The sequence below is a fragment of the Stegodyphus dumicola genome, chromosome 11, assembly GCF_044657685.1.
Source record: "Stegodyphus dumicola isolate Sdum_Otavi_A_Nest chromosome 11, ASM4465768v1".
In the NCBI taxonomy this organism is placed as follows: Eukaryota; Metazoa; Arthropoda; class Arachnida; order Araneae; family Eresidae; genus Stegodyphus; species Stegodyphus dumicola.
The window spans coordinates 94,520,152-94,543,438 of NC_140778.1; the positions used below are offsets into that span (position 1 = coordinate 94,520,152).

At 36.0% G+C, this 23,287-nt stretch overlaps 1 protein-coding gene across 2 annotated transcripts in view; it reads right to left on the reverse strand.

Annotated features, from left to right (window-relative positions):
- LOC118194239 (MAM and LDL-receptor class A domain-containing protein 1-like) overlaps positions 1-23,287 on the reverse strand; it is a 458,361-nt gene that overhangs the window by 223,545 nt on the left and 211,529 nt on the right. For both annotated transcript variants that reach the window (XM_085827015.1, XM_085827016.1), the window contains 4 exons: positions 20,953-21,084; positions 19,437-19,583; positions 14,413-14,498; positions 12,194-12,361 (listed from right to left, as the gene is read on the reverse strand). In XM_085827015.1, the coding sequence (XP_085683141.1) occupies positions 12,194-12,361; positions 14,413-14,498; positions 19,437-19,583; positions 20,953-21,084 (533 nt within the window). The remainder of the gene's footprint in view (positions 1-12,193; positions 12,362-14,412; positions 14,499-19,436; positions 19,584-20,952; positions 21,085-23,287) is intronic.

Sequence of the window (23,287 nt, forward strand, 5' to 3'; positions counted from 1 at the left end):
TGAGCATCAACGAGTTTCAAAATAGGCTGTATCCTGGGTGTCAGATTGTTTCAGTAAAGTTGCATGAGCAGTGTTTCACTAAAAGTGGCCACTACTTCAGGTGTTAGTTGTGGTCAAGCCAAAGTCGGCTACAGTGCCTGCCAATGGGAAAAAAACTAAAGCCTCAGTCGAAGAAGCACTGAAATGTCTTAAAGTTATGCTTCAAGAAGCGCCTTTAGATGGTGATAAAGAAGATTTATCCCTGATTTTACCTGTTATAAATTCCACTGATACAGCCATCCAGTTCACATTTGAAACTGAATCTTACTATACCCTTCCCTTCATTGATGTTCCTAAAACCCGCAACCAATCGGATTTTAGCTCTACTATTTACCCTAAATCCTTTTCTGTTTGTTTGCCTTTCCGTGCTGAATCATCTGATCCATCTAAGCAAAATACGGCTTTTACTGTCATATTTTTTGCGCACTCAAAGTTTTCTCTTCAGAATCTTTGCTTTCTAATGAACACAAGTATATGAAATAAGTAGCCACTGAAATCAGTTTTCCTCCCAATGTTATTGATAAATGCCTTTAAAAGTTTTCATCTTGCCACCAGCGCAGACATTCTTCTGTTATAAAATAGCATTCAAAACCTTGTGGTACTTCCATTTCATCTTTCCATTACTTAAAAAATTTCACGGATTCTCGAAAAGTTCAAGTTTCAACTAATTTCTAATCTATCAATATAATTCATGGTTTGATTCTTAAAGATTCCATTTCTGACTCTAATTCTAGGAAAATTCGCGGTATACCTTCCCACTATGGCTTGAGATATATACAAAAACAGCGTTAATTCTTAAATGCATGAATTTTTATTTTTATTTTTAACATAAAATAATAAGTTAGAATTGATATCAAATAAAATAAGAACAATACTAAAAAAAATCTAAACTAAGTTTCTGTTCCCATTTTTGTAAAAATATTATTAACTTTGTAGAGTCATTAGGTTAATTGGAAGCAGAAAAGATGAAAAATATGCAACCGCCTTCGCCGGGAATCGAACCACGGACCTCTGGATACCGGCCCAGCGTGCAGAACCACTACGCCACGAAGGCACGCTAGGGAAGTGGGAGAAATACCTTATAAAATTAACCAAAACAAAATATGATAGGAAAATGTGCAATAACAATTTTGTTGTATAGTAAAATTCGGGATTTTACGAATTAAATAATTTCTGTATTTTGCTGAGTTAATTAGATATTAATTTCTTTTCTCTAGAAAGAAGCATTTATTCGTGTATTTTTATTATAAGGAAACTAATTTTTCTTTTATTTTCGCTTAATTCTTAATATATTGGGATAAAACTGTGAACCAGTGCCTCAAGTAAAATTTATGTAAATTTTCCAATATAAAGTGAAAGGGAAAAGTTTAGCGAACTGTAATGAATTAATTGTGAAATGTTAGTTTGATTTAATGTAAAGAAACAGGGCCGCCTGATATTCCTTTCCTTTGCGCCACTTTGGTTTCTTTTTCCTGCCTTCTTTCACTCAGGGAATGTTCCACAGGATTGATTCTAGAAGCAAGCAAACCACAGGCTTGGCAAAATTCGCCCCTCAAAGCTCTGAAACTCTGAAATTTGCCTGCGACGAAAATATAGAATTAGAAATGCCAATTTATATTTAGGACAAACTTAAACAGGCTTGATTCATATATTATTGCGTTTAGTATTTAACTTAATTCCTGAATGAAAAGTAACTGTGTTTTATATCTAAGCTAACTTCAGTTTCTGCAAAAACTTCAAAAATTCTCCACTTGCTAATCGTATTTCAAATGAAAATTGTGCTGTTTTAAGCGTAGTTTTTGAAAAAGAACTAACTCTAAATTAGGATTTTGAATTTTGTTGCAATTTCTTTCAATTTCTATTTAAGTGAACAGCCGTCATTCACATTACAAATCAAAGCTCCGAAATACATCGCGACCACCATTCTAAAGATAACGTAGGTATAACGATCTATTTTTTGTTTCATAACCACCGCTTTGCTCCAGAGAGACATAGCAGTTTTATTTAAAAACTTCCTACTCGATGTTTCTGGAAGAATAATTCACGAAGCAAATTTTCAGAGTTGTGTACCACAAAACGGGACGGAAAAAACTAGTGATCAGCAACTTGTTTTAAGTGCTACGTAGTTAAATCTTCGTATCAAAGTTTGTTTCGAAAGGTTTGATTTCAAATTTTTCATCCAAACTCACATACAGACCACCTTCGTGAAGCCTTCTGCGCACAGTTGACATTGACACGAGCCTTCCGGTGGCTGCAGCAAGGGAGGATCTAAGAAGAGTCGGAGTAGCGGTTCTATTCCTGCGTTCCCATAATGTCAAATATCGGTCATCGGCGCTCGTCGTAGCAGTTGGCCGTCCTTGGCTGAATATCCTAGAGGCCGAATCTGTGGTTTGAAACTGCCTGCAAAGTATATGAACCACATAAGGACTCACATTTTACCATCTGGTCACAAATATCACGAGAGCATTTAGAACTTCCCCGACCAATGCACTGGCAGTCCTGGCTGGCATACTACTTTTGTCCATTAGTGTCGAGAAGGAAGCTACGCACCAGATAGTCAAGCAACTCGGCCAAACAACGTAATTTGGGGAAGAGGTGTTTACTGCAGATAACCTCGAAAGAGCAGTCATCAGCCTTGACAGCCTTGCAAGGACTGGATGTTAATGTCAACCTAAAGCAGACCACAAGATCTACGACCATAGATGTTACCTATTATACGGATGGATATAAAATAGACGACAGTGTGGGCTGTGCATATGCAGCACTTAAAGAGGGTAGAATAGTAAGCCAATGGAAGGGGCATTTGGAAGCGAACAATAGTGTCTTCCAAAGCGAGGCCACAGCTATAAGCTATGCACTGCAAGCGATAATTCAGCAGAGGCTATACAATAGTTACATAATAACAGACAGCCTGTCTACGTTATACGCCATCCTTAACCCCACCCACAGTTCTCCAATAATAGCAGCTATTCAGGAATACCTCCGTGCTCATAAAGAATTAAAAATTAATCTAGAATAGACGAAAGCCCATATCGGGAATCATGGTAATGAGACTGCAGATCGGCTTGCAAAAGAAGCAGCCCATAACGTCGAAGCAGTCCCAGTACAAATCCCATGGCCGGTTTCTCATTTAAAACGAAATCTGCGCGCCATAGCTCTAGCACTCTGGCAGGCTGCGTGGGACAACGAAGACCCAGGCCGCCGAGCGCATACATTTCTGCCTAAAGTAGATAAAGAACTACTGGTTACTTACACGGCCACAAATGGTATACTACATCACAGGGCATGGGCCTTTTCCAGTATATTTCGAGAGATTTGGAATCTCAAATTCAGATCAGTGCTGCTGCGGCGATCTGGGCACAGCAGAAGACTACGTTCTTAAATGTCCTCTCACTGAAGGAATGCACATTCCGTTCCCGCAAACGAACAGGGAGGCATTCAACAGATTTTTAATCAAGCAGCGACACCAGACCAACAAAATTACTCATATAGTATATAAGCTAATGGACATAGGTCCAGACTTATGCCATGTGTAAATATAACTGGTCAGTATATCAGCTAATTTCAATGTAAATCAGTATCATTCAAGCATAAGTAATGTAGATATGTCTGCGATGTGTGTATATAGTGTAAGCAAGCGTGTCCTAATGTATGTTATTATTATTATTATTATTATTATTATTATTATTATTATTTTATATTTTTTTATTTTTATCGTGCTAGGTGTATAGACTAGCTCTGTCTTATTATTCCAAAGCAAATTAAGGTAATGTCATGTAGGTATTTAGAAAGTATATGTATGTAACAGTGCTGGATTGCATGTCAGCAAATATGTATTAACAGAAGCATGTTAATAACTACTAATGTATATCTGCCCTTGTTTAGCCATGTACAATGCTATTCTTGGAGATTCATAACACTGGACCCGGGCCCTTTGGACAGGTGTCTACCCGGTGGCATTTGGTTCGCGGAACTGCCATCCGGATGGTCCAGGCGTTGGGTTTGGGCGCCTTGTGCAAGCCTCCCATGTGGCCTCTCTGGCTTTACTCTGTATAAGGGCGGACGTGGCCCTATATGCTAATTATTGTCCTGCCTCTAGTCTCGCAATGGTTTTCCATCGCAGTTCTGCAGGCAAATGATGCCTGGAGGTCATTGTTACGAATTGGCTATCTCAGATTTCTGATGTCACTGTCACAGTGAAATATGTGGGCTTGCTCTCAAACATGGACTTTATGCTTCTCGCAGATGACGTATTCCGAAAGTAACGCCACTAATTTTCATATCGCAGTTTTACTCAGCTACTCTTACTTGGCAACATATTCAAATTTTACACGGTTTGGCTTATTTTTGAGGGAGTTATCGCTATTTTTGTGATTTTTCCTTAATTAATGATAACCTGTGTATATACATATCTGGATATGTATATGTGGTATGTGGTTTCACTTTAGAGCTATAGCAACAGTTTTATAGAAGTCAACGATAGTAATATTTAGTAGCTTAATTACAAAATCACGCGAAAAAAACAGACGTAATTAATATAAAGATGATGCGTAAAAATAAAAAGGAATAAGAAAGGCAAGTCGGCCCATGCAATCATAAGAAGTGAAATATCATCGTAATAATCAATCAGTGTTCTTTCATTTTTCAAACTTCATCGTTGCTCATGTCTAGTGTCACTCCGGGAAGTAGTAACGAGATCTTGCGTTTTCTCGCTGTTGAACGCGTTGCCATTCTTATAGGTAAAACGATTTATCCTTCTTTTTTACATATACGAATGGCAACGCGCTCAATATATGTGCATTTATAATAGAAACTTCCATAAATAAAGATTGTTTACTGGAGGAGTACAACCACTAAGAATTACCGTAATATTGTTAAATTTGCAGCACTAAGTTTCGAAAGTTCATTTGCACTTCTGCAGCTGAAGATTAAGATTTACTGTCTTAATTGTCATTTAGTCAAACGAGTGCACGCGTAATTACCTTAAATAAATCTCAAGGCACAAATTTACTTTTGTGTGAGTTTGTGCCCTCTCAAACTTTTGTATTTCGAATCGTATTTGCACAATGGCTCTTATCAAAGTAAACTAGGCTTAAAACTGTAACACCTTAAATAACATTAGGGCAAAAGTTATTTTTCTGTGCGAGTGTGCTCATAGAAGTCCCCATTTTGAATCGTACTTCCATAAATTTTCTCAGGAAAAGAAATTTCTACATTGAAGACTCAAAATTGTAGCTGGTTACAGCTGAACCGCATTTAGGTAAGATAGCTGCGATAGTTGAGAAGCGTGTTTCGAAATGAGCAATGGCGCGTGGAAGATAAAAATATTTTATTTTGGTGCAGCAGTAGCAAAATGTTTCTTTAAAACTGCCGAGTTTGTTGATTAAATTTTAAAATTCTACTTTCCTTTTAAATTGCTGACAAAAATAAATAAAAAATTAAACAAAATTCCATTAATTTTGCAAAAAGCGTAAGATAAAATGAAACAAAGACAATCAATTCAGGATTCGGGTTTCTAGGTGCACATGTTTGAGTGAAGGATTCAGTTTAAAATTTGGTGGCCCTAAGGGCCTTAATTTTTTGGAGGTTCGTGGAACACACATGCCGATTCTCTATTTTTTTTTAACAACAGAGACTACTAGTTTGTGCGGCTATCCGCCTAGAATACTTAATATTAAAAAAAGAAATAGTTAATAGTTCTTCGAAGGTTAAGGAAATAAGCTGCGGAATACATCTTTCCTCCTTAAAGATAAATTTAATGTCTTGCTTTCTAAAGAGCATTGCTTTTACATTACAATACTTTTAACACATTTTTAACTCCCTAAGTTTAGAAGATATTAACGTCTGCTTTTAGGGAATGCAAAATTGGCACAAGTTGCAATTAGTCCTGCGATAGATGTTCGGAAAATGTTTAACTGAAGAAATATTTATGTGTTTATGTATAACAATTTGAAGTCTAATACTCAATGTAAATTCTATGGTAAAGCTCACATGGCTGTATTTTTAGGAACGTCTGACTCGGGCAAAAAAACAAACAATGATATGCAAGCTTCAAAGTTGGAGTGATGTCGGTTTAGAGTTTAAAATAAGCAGACTGCTTCTGGAAATGAGTATCCCATAATAACTATTTCTAGAATTTAGTAACGAAGGTCAAATACGAAATTGTACAAGTATTCTTCCCCCCTTTTCCATTATTGGTAATTGCAAGGGTGTTTTAACCCCAGTTTCGTTCATTATAGTACTTACCTTTCAAGAGAAACCTAATACAATATATAAAAAATCACCGCTATATGGATAAAAATTGTGAAATTCTAATTTCAGATTAAAGTACATAATCCTCGTGCAATGTGGTACCACGACAAACGTGATCACAGGTTAAAGAAGCTTCTCAGCTTGTTTTGCGGAATTTTTCCCCCCGTTTCGCTAGTATGTCGCGCAGATATTGCAAGCAATTAACATGTTGAGCCGGGCGTCGGTCAGTGGGGACTGGCAGTGGACTTTCCATGTGGCAGTCGTCGGTCCCTGAGGACCGGCACTGGAATTTTCGTTTGGCTTACGTCATTTCTCCGCATCGACAGTATTAACATTCGCGACCACGAGCTTTGTCTCGCACAGGCATGGCTTGTATGTCGGTAGCCGACAAAACTCACCAACAGATAAGCTCTACTCAGTGCATGAAGTCGAGGATCACCCTGGCAACATAGCACCGCTTGATCGCTAGCCACGGCTGATCGAAAAGGACAGCAAGTTCGGCGCCGGGCTCAACGTGTTAAATTAGATTATTTTAGGGTGGTAAAGCGCACAAGCACTGTCATGGTTGTATTTTTAGGATATTCTGGCTCATGTTAACGTTACACATCGGGCAAACAAACAAAGGAGACATTCGTTATACATTCGGGTTTCGATTAAGGTTCTATTAGTGGGTCCTTATCATTGGAGAACTGGTGGACACGTTGTAGCTAATAATAATCTCTCTAAATTGGCGAAACGTAGAATAAAAACAATAAAATCAGTGCAATAAATAAACAATAAAATCAGTGCAACTTGTTTTAACAGTGTAAAAGTTTAAAATAAAACGTTTACGTATACGGACCAGTGTGCGCTTTGGTGTAAAATATAATTTACCCCATCACTTTAACTTCAGTGCTTAATCTACGTGCACATAAAACAATAGGAATTTATATTTAGAGCATAAAATTATGTATGTGCAACAGCAAAAGCAGCTTAAAATATTTAAATAACCAGGAAAATATTTATGTAAATGCAACAGTATACTCATCACTGTAAAATAGACGCAATCGTATCACTTTATCCTCCGTTTTAAACTTATGTGCTTATAAATGCACTAGGGTATTTTATGTCTATATATGACCACCAGAGTATACTCCGTACGTATATTAGAGTATCATGGAGGTTGATGTTTAATTATTAGTGTAGAATGTTTATGTAAACGCTACAGTGTAAAATAGATGTTTTGTATTTGTATAGCTGACCTATCCGCGCATTACAGACACCAGTGTAATTTATGCTTTTAAATGCACATCAGGGTGGAAGTTACATGTTTCAGAGTAAAATCAATATGAAATATCTAAATATCAGTTTAAAATGTTTAACTATCAGTGTAAATACTATATCAGTGCAAAATTTTCAACTATTGGGGTGCGTCGATATAATAGCATTATAGGTATGCAATACCAGTATGCATCTTGTGTCTTATATGAAACTGTTTTTTGATACCTCGCCCTGGTATAGCCGTTTACAGTGAAAAGTTCCTATTAAACGCCCGACGCCGAACTTTTTGGCGCCAGTGAATTCTTTCGTTGTACAGTTGCGGATTTCGGAGTATACTCGAATAGTACTTGTAAGCTGCCCTAATTCGCCCACGCCGCTTTAGGGAAAAGTTAATATTGACAGAAATAAAATCTTACATAATATTAATTTAGGAGAAAAAACTGTCTTCAACTATTTTCAAAACATTTCTTGAATTTTTCCAAAAACTAAGTTTACCCTTAAAGAGGCTAGGACATGAAACTCTAGCTAAACCCATTTTTATTTCTTAACTCCGCCTATTAGGATGGATTATTGTATTGGATTTTCAAATAAAATAGTCTAATATAATCCAATACGATGAATTATTGTTACAATTCCTAACCACCCGTTTTTTCGTATCTTATTGTGGTACATAATTTTGCAAATTGCTAGCCTCTAATAGCGGGATATAATTTCTGCTGAAACAGGCATATCAAAGTATCAAACTAAGAACAGATATGGATAGGTAAAAACTTCAGGGTCGTATACCTATTATATAAGCGAAGACCTATGACCTATAATCATAGCATCAAGCCATTTATTACTTATACGGTTTTAGTTGCGTTGTCTCTTTGAGGCGAAGCGGTGGTTCATTATTTGCTATGAAGCTAGGTAGTCGTTAAAACGCTGTTCGCTGTCTATGGTGTTTATCGTGTATCTGGTTGTAACGGAAATTTTCCTTCGAATAAAGATCTTAATAAAGTTAGAAAGAAAAACAAGGAATGGTATCTTTAGCAATGGTAGAAATCACCACTCAAATGTAAGATTTTCTGCCAACGTTTTAAGTACTTTTCAAAGACATAGGCCCGGATACTGGTGGCCGCGAGTTCAAAAACAAATCAACCACATCTCGGAGATCCTCTGCAGAATAGAAGATAGTATCAGCAAGATGTAGCTGCAGGTGTGAAAAAAGGTAAAAGTCCGAAGGAGCGATGTCGCGGCTATATGGTGGGTGCGGCAAAAGATCTTATTTGAGAACGTATCGAGTTCAGCCAATGAATACAGACACATATGGTCTTGCACTATCTTGATGGACCTTGCCTTACCATTTTGCGCTGGAACTCACTTCGACGTTTTTCCTTGACAGCAGCGTCAACACGGACTAGCATCTCGTTGTACATCTTATTGTCAAGAGTTTTACCTTTTTCCAGAAAATCTTTGTGGAGAATAAATCAAACCCATCAAATACAAAGCATGATCTTTTTGTTAGGTCAAATTGCACTTTGCGACGCTGCCGACCGGGCTACCATGTGCAGTCCAACCTCCTCTTCCGCCTGTTTTGTTGAAGTAAATCCACATTTAATCATAAGTGACGATCTGGTCCAGAATTTTGTTCTTGCGTTTATATTCGAGCAGATTAGTGAAGGCTCGAATACATCTGTCTTTATTCGCTTGAGTCAGCTGATGCGGCACCCAGCGATTGAGCTTGTGCTTCAGGTTTACACGATGCATTAGACGACTGATCGACATGGCACTTAGGAAGCTGTGAAGTGGTTGAATACTAATCTTCTTCCATTATGTTCTCGCAGACCAACTTCAACTAGGTCGGCCAGAACGCTCTGCTTCTTGAATGTAAAAGTCCTTATTTTTGAACTCTTCGGTACCAAACCTTCACATTCTCCTATGATACACCATTAGTACTTAAAGCTGTACACATGATTTTTTGACATTCTGTAGCTGATTTTTTGCAACTGAACTGGAAGGAAATGATGGTTCTAATCTGCTAGCGTAATAGTTACATTTCAGACACCTTATATTTAATGATAACGATATATTTTTACACATTTCGCAACATAGTGTTCTGAAGCAAGTCTCTTTCTTACAAATGCCAAAAATCGTTTGATAAAATATGGTTAAACACGTCAACGCGAACTGTTTGCGCAGACGCTATTTGCGATGGCGTGGAGCTTTCGCTAGAATCCATTAAATTGTCATATAATACAAAATTTGAAAGAAGTTGCTTTCTGTTACGAAGAAATAATTCAGCCAATCGTTCAAACATTTCGTTTATGGAACTTATCTATACTATTAAAATATGTGCCTGTCTGTTTGCTTGTAGCATTTTCTCCTCCGAAACGGCGGGGAGTTGAATTTCGATAGCGGTACCTAGGATTTCAAACGTTTGTGGGAAGCCATTTCGTCTATCCTAACATGGATGATCTCTTCGCCTAATTGGCCGAGAAAAAAGAGATGTATGATTTTAATTACCTTTCTTAAATTTTATTTTTATTTATTCCCCGGTGAGTTATGCATTAAGAAATATGTTCTGTCATGAAGTAGAATGGAATTAATAAATAAGAATGCAGTTTGAATGACTATGCGAGTTTTGTGTTATTGGAATAGTATGCTATGCTGGTTTGAAATTTTATGTTTTACTATGGAATAAGGATTTTTCATAAAAATAGCAGGGAACCTGATTTCTAACAAAGCCATTTCCAACGGCAGATTTCGGGTGCGGATACACAACGCTTTTATTACTATCAAAATTATACGATCCTCCTATCGGGGTTTCTTCTCTAATTATCCTTGCTGACCGCGTGATTAATTTTAGTACTTTAGACTTATCTAATAGTCAGTACTCAAGTACAGTATTACTCCATTTTATATTACAGCAAGTTGTATTTAACATTAAAAGATCCCATGAAACTTGCGATTTAACAATTTTACATAATAATGCATACCTTATAAACTTATTCAAACAAATTTAAAACTTTGAATATATTAAAATAACAACCAAAACAAAATCAAAAATTCGTTAACACAAATGATGTTCATACGCTACACATTAACTCACAATAATGACCGTTACACCATTAGTGGTACCACAACATTGAAACTTTCAAAACTATATACGTAAAGATTTTATGCCTAATTGGTTACACTATGCAGCAAGCTGAAATTGGTGTTTTAATTTGATTTACATGACTAAATATGAGTATGTTGCCAAATGGCAACTACACGCATTTAAGGGTTAAAGTTTTGCATCAAGAAAGATGAATTCCATGTCCGAAAAGAAGAAATAAACAGACTTGCAATAGCTAATCATTGTTAAAAATTTAATTACAGTTTTGAATGTAAGTCTGCAAAAGTTACCCAAAACACTTCTTTCTTTGATGAATTGGATTTCGTTGAAGCGTTTCACATTCACAAAGATATATCTTGTTTAGTTAACGCCTATAATTCCAATCCTGTACTTCTTAATGCTTTTAAATGCTATTAATTTAATTTTTCATTAATTTAATTACTATTTCTGTCAACAGATGGCACTACCTTCACTTTCGGTTTTTCTCTTTTGTGTTTGGTACAAATACAATTCTTTTCTTCTGATGATGAGGAACCTGAAACTGTTGCCCTTTAAATCGATAGACTCTTTAATAAAGTACCAGCAGCTACGCGGACAGCCTTCGTCGTAAGATTTGTCTGGCTTTTAAATGTACCGGCAAAATGCCTGAACGAAACGTTGAATTTAATAAATGCGCAGAATTTTACTCTGCAGAACAATTTCATAAAAATAACCCACAAATCAAAAAAAAAATATATATATATTACATATACAGAATTACAATGAAATATGCAATATTCCTTAATACAAATATTAATTATACTATTAAATTAATTAATCAACTTCTCGTTGCTTTCTCTCCATAAACGTCCAGAATTCAAGAGAAACATTAAATATAAAAACTGCACAAAATTATCTCCCTCATTTATCCTAGGAGCAGCAGTGCTGATAACAAAATTACAATGAAATAAGCAATATCCCTCAATACAAATATTAATTATCTTAATAAATAAATTAACGAACTTCCCTTTGCCTTCTCTCAACAAGCGTTCAGTATCCAAGAGAAACATTAAATTAAAAAACTGCACAAAGTTATCGCACTCATTTTTCCAAGTGGCAACAGTGCTTATTTTCAACAGTCAGTAGTCCGGTATGCAATTGAATGAAAAACTGTTGCCAAAACCACATTTCTAAAAGAATGAAACTATTTAAAATGATGCGATAAAATCGAAAAGATAAATTTAAAACAAAAACTGATTCGAATTTTGAAAATATCCCTTCGAGGGGCATTGGTTCTTGCCTAGATGCACCTATGTACCAAATTTCGTAGCCCTGGGTCTATTAGCTTACGCGCAGCTCGAACGAAAGACAGGCAGACTCATTCTTTTATTATATTCAGACATAATTTCAAACAGAAGGGTTTTTTTTTTTTTTTTGTTTAATTTTATATTTTAAAACATACTACTCTCTTTATAAACACATTCAATTATGATTTTATATGGTACGTAACGTAGAAGTATAGAAGCTGCATGAAATAGGAATTATATACATATATTTTATTACCTGATAACTTTTCGTTTCCTTAAGAGTAATTCTGTCGTCCACGTAGAAGTAGCCTTCGGTAGGATCTTCTCTTGTCCACACAACCTTTTCTTGTCCATTAATTTCAGTTCTAGTTTTGACTTGCAGTGATAGCGGACCATTTCCACGGATGTCGAAATACAGGCGAATCTACCGACAGATTGTAAGAAATGAGATATTTTATAATCAGGTATAAAACCCTTAGCTAAAACTAGCTAGTCAAGATTTTGGAAAATATGGTATTAAAACAATTTAGTTTAAGACCGTAAATTTAAAGTGTAGATATTATTTAATAAGACTATCTGCTTGAAAGGCTTAAAATAATTATTATATTTAAAAAAAAAAAGAAAGTAAAAATCAGTAAGCTTTCAGATTTTATATTTCGCCCAAAGAGGCGTCTTTTAACCCTTTTCGGCATACTACCTTTTAAAGTCGGAGTTTTGATAAAAAAATTAAAGGTAGGCAGTCTAATTAGGCCTAGAGGAGTCTTATCGTTTTAATTCTATGGGTGTGCCCAAAGTGGGCACACTGATTGAATAGAGCTCCGGAAAGAGTGCTGAAATGAGCATTGCTGTCAATTAACTGACCGATGAGATCCAGAGAAACAAAGAATACAGAACCTCAGTTGTCCTAGGTTATCGGTGAGCCCGGTCTGGGCACACCTAGAGTTCGCCTTTGATTTTAGGCAAGATTTAAAGGCAAAAATTTTAAAGCTAATATAGAATAAGGAGATTAGCATACAGCCAAAAAAATAACATAGAATTTTTTTTTCAAACAATTCCTTTTATACCCTAAAAAAACTGGAAGATTTCCTTGAAAAATAAGGGTCTTAAAAAACTAAACATGGCTAAAATATATGAACTGGTTTGTGTTAAACTGCCATCTACTATAAATAAAGAAGGTTCAGAGTAGTCTATAGTAGCCTATAAATCCTTTTTCATTGAATTTTTCTGTGCGTACAGAAGGAAATTTTTAGGTGTGTCCACACCGGACACACTGCGCCGCAAAAGGTTAAACATTTTGTATGTTACCTTTATATATTAAATGTCATACTCTTCGCACTCACACCATAAAATTCAATTCAACAGCAATATCACAAAATAATTTTAAAATGAGCATATCTTTAGAATTTCCGATACACAGTCTCGCTCTCTGGAGATAGAAATGCTTCATTTCCATACATTGTTGCCATTGCTCTCTTTGAAATCGTCGAGTTTTTTAATCAAAATTTCGTTAAAGTATTATAAAATATGAAATCAATTAATAAAACAAATTCCAAATTAGGGCTTTCAGATGCCCATATTCGGTGCAGATTACGTTAGTCAAAATTTGATGGCTATGGGTACCGTTGGGTTTTACAGTGCGAGAAACATATACATTTTCATGCAGATTCTTCATTATTTAATTTTTTTAAGTAAAATGCAGGGCTGTGATATTTGGTGGCGACAATTTGAAAAGTGAAACGCCATTTATAGTGAACCGAGCAAAATGCCAAAACTAAATTAAAAGCCCTTCTGTGAAAGTTGCCTTTTTGAACTAATAATAAATTTTCACAATTCAATTGAGTAATATATATGTTATAGCGATAAATCTTTACTTAAAAATATGTTTCTTTTTTTAAAATATGTTTTTATTTAGAATACAATTTAGCAAATGTTTTATACACTTTTTCATCTCTCGAATGGAAGAAAAATAACTTTCTCTAACATTCGATTAGGTTTAATTTATCACAATCAAACTACGAATCTGTAATTTTCAATAAGAGGGTCAAATGTGCCACAAAATACCCTAGGGTAAATCTCTCCTAGGCAGAAATTTCAGGGCGGGAAGGCTGTCAGACTCTTATTTATCTGTTAAGTAATATTTAGTTTAAGTTTATGAATATAAAATATTACTTTTTTTCAAGTTTTGGTTTTCATCAACGTTTTTCTATACATTTTGCATTTATTATAAAATAAGTTAAAAAATAATGCAAGTTTAAATGAAATTGTATATTTATTTTTCGAGTTTTGGAAAGAAGAGACGAAATTTTCTAGCTATTGTGATAGGGGTGTATGAGGCTAGAAAGGTTGGGAACCACTGCTGTAAATCATAGCATAGTATTTATTAATATTTATCATTTTTATATGTGAAATTATTTATCCTAAACATCATTCATCTTTTATGCATTAAGGTATTCAGCATGTAATAAAAGACAGTACCTGGCAATCTTCAGCAGGTTGAAGCATCGGTCCAATGAGTCGAGCTGGTGCAGGTCTGATTCTTCCAGGCAAATATAAAAATTGACCTACAATAAGCATACATGCATTAGATTGGAAATTTAAGAATCATTATTTAAAATCTACACGCTTAAAATATAATTCCAAGCTCTCAAATAATTATTATACTCATTTAATGAGCAACGTCTTGCTTTAGAATTCAGCAATGAGTTGTTTTATTTCTGGCTTGCAAAATTTCCTGCATTTATTGTAAAATTTCTTCAGTTACTGCTCGTAATTTAAAACTGCAAAGTGCTATTCTAACTTATGTTTTGAGCAATAAATGTTGTTTTTAACAATCTAAATTGTCTGACAAAGGTCAGCACAAGCCTATCACATTCACAGTTGGCAAGAGCCTTGAACACAATATACACTCATGTCCATAAATTAAGGATAATTCGGAGTCACAGAGAAATCGAACTCTAAAATAAATATATCACCAGTAAAATGACTACACACATCTTCAAGAATCATATGCAAATTTCAGGAAGTAACCAGATGACAAAGATGGTACGTCACAATGACGAGAGTGTAAGAGAGTGATATATGAGGAATAGAGGCAAAGAAGTAAAATTGTTCGCAGGCGCTTTATAAGCATTTCAGTGCAATAACCGAATAGTTATGACACAAAGGACGCATTTGGATGATTTTTGACATGGTAGAATTATCGGCTGTCTGGAATGTGGGCCTACCCAACTGGAAGTATCAGACGAACTTGGAAATGCCCAGAGTGTCATCTTCAGGCTTTGCCAACGATTCCAAGATGATGGTAATGTGAGTAGACATTACAGCACAGGTCGCCCCAGAGTTACAACGCCGAATGAGGACCGGTATTTGGCAGTTACTGCCAAAAGAAACAGGCGTAGCACAGCCTCAGACCTGTCTCGTCAGCCACTGGTACGACAATTTCAAGGCAGACCGCGTACAGACTCTTAAGGCAGATTGGTCTATATGCTCGTAGACCTGTGAGATACGTTCCACTTACTGCAACTCACTTTCGCCTGCGGTTAGCCTGGAGTAGAGAACATGCATTGTGGATACCGCAACAGTGGGCTTGTGTTATGTTTTCCGGCGAGTCCAGGTTTAGCTTGTAGTCTGATTCTCGACGGACTTTCATATGGAAAGCTCCAGGTACCCGTTACCACCAAGAAAACATCATTGAACGACACCGTTACGGAGGTGCAGGAGTGCTCGTTTGGGGTGGAATTATTGTGGGTTCCAGAACTGACCTGCATGTTCAAATTCGAACCATGACAAGCCAAATCTATCGGGACGTCATTCTGGAACAACATGTACGTTTGTTTCGGGGCGCCATGGGCGCACAGTTTGTGTTTATGGATGACAACGCCCGTCCTCACCGTGCCTTCAATCCAAGGATCGTAAGCGAATGCCTTCAATCCAAGGATATCACCCGTATGGACTGGCCAGCATTATCACCGGACTTGAATCCAGTAGAGCACGCGTGGGACATGCTTGGCCGATGAGTTGCAGCCCGTCAACCTCCTCCTACATGTCTACCGGAACTTCGGAGAGCATTGCTTTTTGAGTTGTGTAATATCCCCCAAGATCAGATCGATAATTTGATATTTGGCATGTCTAGGCGTTGTACGGACTGTATTGCATCGTCTGGGAGACATACAATGTATTAACAATCATACCAACCATGTAATATTGGTTTTTGTAAATAGGCTTTTTTTTTTTTGTAATTTGCTCCAGGGAGAAAAAATCACTAATTTTTTTAATAATATCAAACATATAGCATCTTTTTTTACTCTTTACCTTTTGTTTAATAAATAAGCTTTATAAATATGTCAAATTTGTTTTGCTTCTAACTCTTCCTTTGCCTGATTTTGCATTATCCTTAATTTATGGACATGAGTGTAGATGAAAGACCGACTTTAGCTCAGTTCCGGCACCAAGTTTGAGAGATAGCACCTCGAGGGAACGGGTAGCCCTTGGGTTCTCTGCCCTACAAGTGGAGCCCACCCCTTTTGGGCCTCCCAAATTGGGGTCCAACCTGAAGATATCTCCAACTCCTCTTCCCCTACATCCAACCTCTCGAGAGGACTTTTGGCTTGTCACATATTTATATCGCGCTGCACAGACATTATACATTTACAAACATACATGCCTTCTCCTGGATTCGAATCCTTGTCCTTCGGTACGGCACTCATTCGCTAATCACTATCCCGATTGGGGGGGGGAAGAATAAAATATTCAACGGAATCAAAAGACAATTTTAAGCTTTTAAAGAATTATTATCCTCATACGAGCACCATCTTGCTTCAGAATTCAGAGATCAGCTATCTTATTTCTGGTTTGCGAAATTTCTCTCGTTTATTGTAAAATGTCGTCCGTTATTGCTTCTTATTTATACTGAAAACCGCTATTCTAATTTAAGTCTTTAAGAATAAATATTCAATGAAATTCATATTCGGTAAATATTCAATATATTCATTTTATAAATAATCTGATGAGTTCATTTCGTCTAACCTCGAAAATTAAAAATCTATAATCCTGCATTTCTACTCCGTAAGTGTTGCAATCATTTAAATTCTAGACAATATAATTTATTGAAAACCGAATAGTTTTGATAAACACATTGTTTGATTTGAAAAACATAAATTAGTTTTTTGACTGTGACTTCATCAGTCCTGAAATATTTTCGTAAATGTAAGAATTTTCTCTGGGAGAAATGATATGAATTTCATTAAAATTATTACATAGGTAACTAAAACATCTACGGAAGAATGTGTATCAAACTACACTTTACTTATGACTGACCCCTGCTTTAGGAAAAAAAATTAACTTAGTTCATCTTCCTTTTGTATCAGAATATAATATTCACCAGAAAATAACCAATCACAATATTATGTATCCCATCGATAGTCGAGTTGTAAACTATTAGTTCAAGCCAGACTCGAACTCAGTTGAATAGGCTGGCTGCATGGACGTTTTCTTGATTTTATACTTGTATAACGTGAATACGGGCCAATTTCCCTTAGAATGTCCTCGACGAAGGCATCCTTTTCCTTTAGCAGATAGCTGTCATGTGCTTTTCTATACGCAAACTACATATCCTAACCTGCAATATGGTAACTGACCGTTCTAAATAGTTTCATTATTTGCAAAGAAATGTGTTACACTGAAAAATACTAGCATGTGAATTTCATTTAAAAAAATAACTGTCTTGAAATGGGAATCTTCAGAAAAAGTCATCTAGCCTTCATCTTCATTAAAGTCGTGCAAATTTACGTTACATTATTTCCACCAACATGACAAAGTTCACATTTAAAATGAGGGTAATCAAAGTTAACTAGCAATGAGCAATCAAAGTAGTATAAATTTTAGTATAATCACAGTTAATAAGTAGTGAATGGAATGCTAATTACAAGAAATTATACCATAAAGAACACCAAAAAAAGGACAAACATTCGCGGTCAGAGATTTGTATTGTTGCTCACTAGTATTTCCAAAGCTTCATGCAGTTAATATTTTATTTACCGAAATTCCTTTGTGTATTTGTGGTTTTCCTCATTTGTAACTTGTATACTAGCTAGTTTGCCTTAGAAAGTCCTCCACGAGGGCATCCCTCTCCTTAGACAGATAGCTCTCGACGCTTTGCCATGATCACACAAGTCAAGTCTTTGTGCATTTCAATATGCAATGAAGCTTCATCAACATTGCATTACCAAGTTATAAGGATCTTTAACTTTCCTCACTGGTAACACATCCGGTTAGGATTTGGAATATCCAGATTTTGACTCCCAGCGAGAGAATTGCCGATATCTCATTCCGTTTCAATGTTTCAAAAAGTCCTAATAAATCTATAGCGATATTCGGGTAATATGTGGTAGATGATAATTTATTCACTACATGGATTTATTAAGAGGGTCTCCATCCTCCATAGTCGCCTATTAGATAAAGACTCGCAGAGACAGTCGGAAATCCAGAGTTCGAATCTCGGCAAAAGCACAGCTGATTTCCCCTGTTTCCTGCTTTAAAAAATCTCCGTTTCCTGCCCTATTTTTGGAAAGTATACAGGAAATGCCTGTTGAGGTGGTCTTAATAGATTCCATTGTGGATCATACTGAAACTGGAGGCTATTCCTTTCCTACAAGAATTAACAGAAAACTCGTCTTCTGCCTCATGCAGATCGCAGTCCAAACTACATACCGCCTACCAACGGACAAGCGGTAAGATCACTGCAAGCTAGTAGTTCTAACCTGGGTTCGGTTCCAGACAAAAAGGCTGGCAGTATAGGCATTTTCATGTTTCTCCCCATGTGTAACGTGTATGTGAGCCCGTTTCTCTTATAACGTCCTTCACAAAGGCATCCCTCCTCTTAGGCAGATAGCCTTAGCGTGTTTTGCCATAGTCAGTTTGTAAATACCGCACTTTATTCTAACCAATTATTTTTAGTTTGTGAAACTTTCCTTTATCTTCTGATTTCAGTTTCCTACCAGAATGTAAATTTAAAGACGTAGTATGCAAATCTAAGTGAATTTGGAATCAGTATTTAGGCAGTGGTTTAAAAAATAATAGGAGGAGAGTTATTTTCAAATTGACGAGACGTGTTTAAGTAGATTTGCTCGTGAATAGTTTGTGCTTAGCCACTCTCTTTAGATCACATTTATATTCTAGGTACGGCTTTGCTGTGTAGAGCCGATTTAGCGGTTTAGATAATTCAGTCGAGCCAGTCGCGTAGCCCATCTACTTTATCGCGATTTTACATTTTTATTTTCTAGTCGAGTTACTAAACCACTAGTGTTAGTAAATTGTGATCACCGAGCGAGGGCGTTCTGATAAGTTTAGTTCAAGTAAAAAAGTTATTTAAACCTTCTTCTGCAGTATCTGTTCTTCTAAGACATAGCGAGGATTTGTTACGTAGACTTTTCAGTAAAGTCTACCACTGGATGATCCCGAAAGGAACAAGGAGACTCTAGAAACTAAACCAAAATACATACCACTTCCGGATCCTGTCGTATGGTCTCTCGTTGGGCCTTGGTCAAGAGAAGAAAAAGGACTTTTTAACTGCCAAGCGGAGCCAGCTGAACTGTCCGAAATCCAGTTGCAGAAGGACTGGTCGAAACTGCATCGAGAAATGGCATTTGCTGTTGGAAGAAAAAAATGGAAATTAATTTAGGTTTAGTAATTTCTTATCTTTCGCGTAAATACATTTTATTTGCTATTAGAGTATTTTTGTGTAGTAAAACATTTTTTAAGGGGGGGCGAAGTCATCTATATCACAAAAGTCAATTAAATTTAATTTCATATGCAGAAAGTTGTTATCATACAGAAGATATTATCCAACACTTGCAATTACTATATTTCTCATCAACAGCAATGGATTTAATAGAGAGTCCTTTCATAAGGCTATATTTTATTTTTGTAAAAGTTATTCCTAATACCGCATTTTTCTAATTTTTGCATATCATAGATCGCAAGAAGCACTCCATAATTTGAATACCACCTAACCCCCCCGGAAAAAAAGACTTTGCATTAAAAAAAGGCTAAAATACCCCAAGGTGATAGTTTTCTAATAATCGACGCTAACTTACGAACAACAAAAATATATCTATTCAAATCATTAATTTTAGAAAACTTGTAATTCAGGCATAATTAGCGACTCACAAAAGTCTGTGCTTTTCAGACAAAGAAAACTACTAAAATGCACCTTCTTTATTATGAAGCATATACGAAATAGAAGCTGTGACTTATACGTAAGGTGTATATTAATTACATAAAAGTTATTTTTAATTTTGAAACCCTTTCCTTTCAGTTTTTGTTTCCCACTTACAACTCCGTACCAGAATGAATTTTTTAAATCGCGTTGAATGCAAATGAGTTAGAAGTGGTATTTAAAGAAAGTTCAACTTACTTGGAAATAGAGTGCTTAGGAGTCCTTAGTGGTGCGTGTTTATACCCTCTAAGCTAGTTCGTTCTTGAATTTATTACACTCGGCCGTATTGTACCTGCCTGTTGATAATCGCCAGCTGGTTTAAATTAAAGACCAACTACGTTAGATATTTGTATCAACCTTCGGCTAAGTCTATATTTAATTAGCATTAGATTAGTTTCTTTTCGTCTTATCCTGATTTAAAACCCGAGTGAAGCCTTTCCTGTAAGCCCGAGAATGAGCCATCTGTTAGTATTTTTCATTAAGTGAATAAACGGAATATTTTAACCCTTCTCGAGTCTACGTTGAAAGTACTTGAACTCAACGATAAGTCGCTTCTTAGTTTTCTAGGTTCCTTGACATTTTATTATAGACAAAGTAGCGAGGAACATTATATATATTGTAAGAAATATAGTAATTGGAATACTTTTAAATGAGAAAAAAAAATCTCCTAAAGTTATTTTGAACATAAAAGTACAGAAAACATCCTTTAAAAATACATTCTGCTTCAAAATTAGTAACAGTTCCTTCAAGATCTAAAGCAAATTTAATATAACAACTTGAAATATATTTGTTTTGCTCACCGCATGTTTCCTGTCTCTCGTCTTCAAAATTGCCACAGTCGTCAGTGTAATCGCAGATATTGTCCATAGGAATGCAGAGGGAATTCTTGCAGTTGAACTGATTGGCGGAACACATACCTATGTCTCCAGCGGCTGTAAAAATGGGAATTCAAATATACGTAACAACGAAACTTACTGCAAGGTTTATATGCAAAGTATTTCAAAAGGGTATTGTTAATCTGTTATTTGAATAGCTCTTCAAAAAGAGGAGCTCTTTTATCATCAGCAGGAAATCAATCGACAACATAGTAACTCATCAGCAGTCGGACTATAAATCTTTAAAATTAACACGTGGATTTTTGAATGCTTAAATATTAAAATTTTTGATAATGCAAAGCTAAAAGTTCTTGCTTGGAATTCACAGAAGGAAGGGCTTGCAGGGTATCTTTTGCATATATTATAATAGAAAGCTGAGTTAAAATTACCTAACTGTATATTTTTTTTCTAGAGGCCGGGCTGTACCAACACCGCCTCGAAGAATAAGGCCTGAACACGAGCGACTGACTAGCCAGTGACGTCACGATCAGAAGACCGAAGCGTCTCCCACAAGTTCAAACCAGTACTCCACCGAGGATTATACAATTTTGCAGGATTTTACTGCTCTTGCTTTATAAATTCGAATTCTACCTTAAATTTAGAGCTTAATTTTACATTAAATTTCAGAAAACTTATTGAAAGTTCATCAGAAACTAAGAACAACTAAAAATATAAATACTTTGTGTAAATTTTGTTTTCCGCAAATGCTTGGACAGTTACTTCTTAAACAGTATGTGGTATGTGAGTAATTTAAATAAAACATAAACATAAATGCTAAATAATAAAAAATTAATTTAATTAATAAGTATATATATATAATGCATAAGATTTACGTTAAAAATTGCATTCGGAACTTTATTATAAATGACATGTCGTAAATAATAAGTGAAAAAAACCGGGAACAAGCAAGAGCTCAGTAAATGAACGAGCAAACCAAGGAGTGAATAAGAGCGGAGCCACGAGCGACGGGTCTTCTTCTGTGACGTCAAGCTTTCGCTCTCAGGCTTTGTAACTATCTAGAATCTGGAATCGTATGTTTAGCATTTGGTAACTTACTTATAAAAATATAAGCTAGTCATTCATAAGCTCTTAGGCGCTAACGTGTTTTTTAATTGAGATAAAAGGTGCCAAAAGTTGCACCGCGTCCTGGGGACGAAAAGATGTTGAAGGTGACACGGCCATGAGGTCGAGCTTGAAAATCCTCTCCAAAGTAGAAAACTCTGCTCTGTCAATAGTCCGCGTTGATTCGTCAGAGACAGTCACGTGGAAGGTTACCCTCCCAAGAACTGACCTTCAGATATGCTGCCTGTTGAAGGAGAAAAAGAGAAAATTTTTGAAAAATGAGTTAAGTCCTTTAGTTTCATCAGTTCATGAGGGAATATGTTTTCAGGTTCTTGGTTTTTCATTTGTACCAACAGACATTTGAATGCAGGATCCTTTTCTGCTTCTATTTCCTTTTTCCAGTGCCATTTTCTCAGATTCTGTCTCAGTCATCATTTTCATTTTCTTCTTATTATTTTTCTTCGTTCTTTCTTAGCGGGATCGTCCATTTTTAGGGAAAAGTGTAAAGATTTCGTCGATCGCAACGAACGGTCCGATTCCAGGTCATCATCAGAAGTCTCGTCCGGTGTCCTAAATAAGGACATTTTATTACCCTAAGGTAATGCGTTGCACTAATACTCTCTCAACACTAACAAATATCACGTTTATTCAGAACAACAAATAACGAGTAACTGCTCTGACTGCCTACATGCTGGGTTAGCAACTGCACTCGTGACTGCTTCCGCTCGAATGATGAGTAACTGTCTAGAAAGTGTTCGCTCCATTCATTTATAGGCGTTCACCGGAAGCGGCGGTCTCGTTATTATGGAGGCACCCAACAGGTTGGTCACAGTTGCCTCGTATGAAGGGCCGACAAATTACATCCATGCCTTCTTTGGAATTCTAGCCCGGGCCCTTCGCTATAGCAGTCAAAGTCACTAGCCACTTTCCCGTCTGGGCGGTAATATAGAAATATTTAATAATTATAGTGTTTAAATATATATAATAGCGTATAAATATATATATATCTATTATAAAATAATATAATAGCATATAAATATATATATGTTATAAAATGATATAATATCGTAAATATATATATATTACAAAAATAACGTAGTAATATTTTCGAGTGATTGGCAACTGATACTTTGAAAGACTGCATAAATGAAAAAGGTCCGGTGGGGCAATGGCTAGTAGCGCGTTACGTAGCAGGACC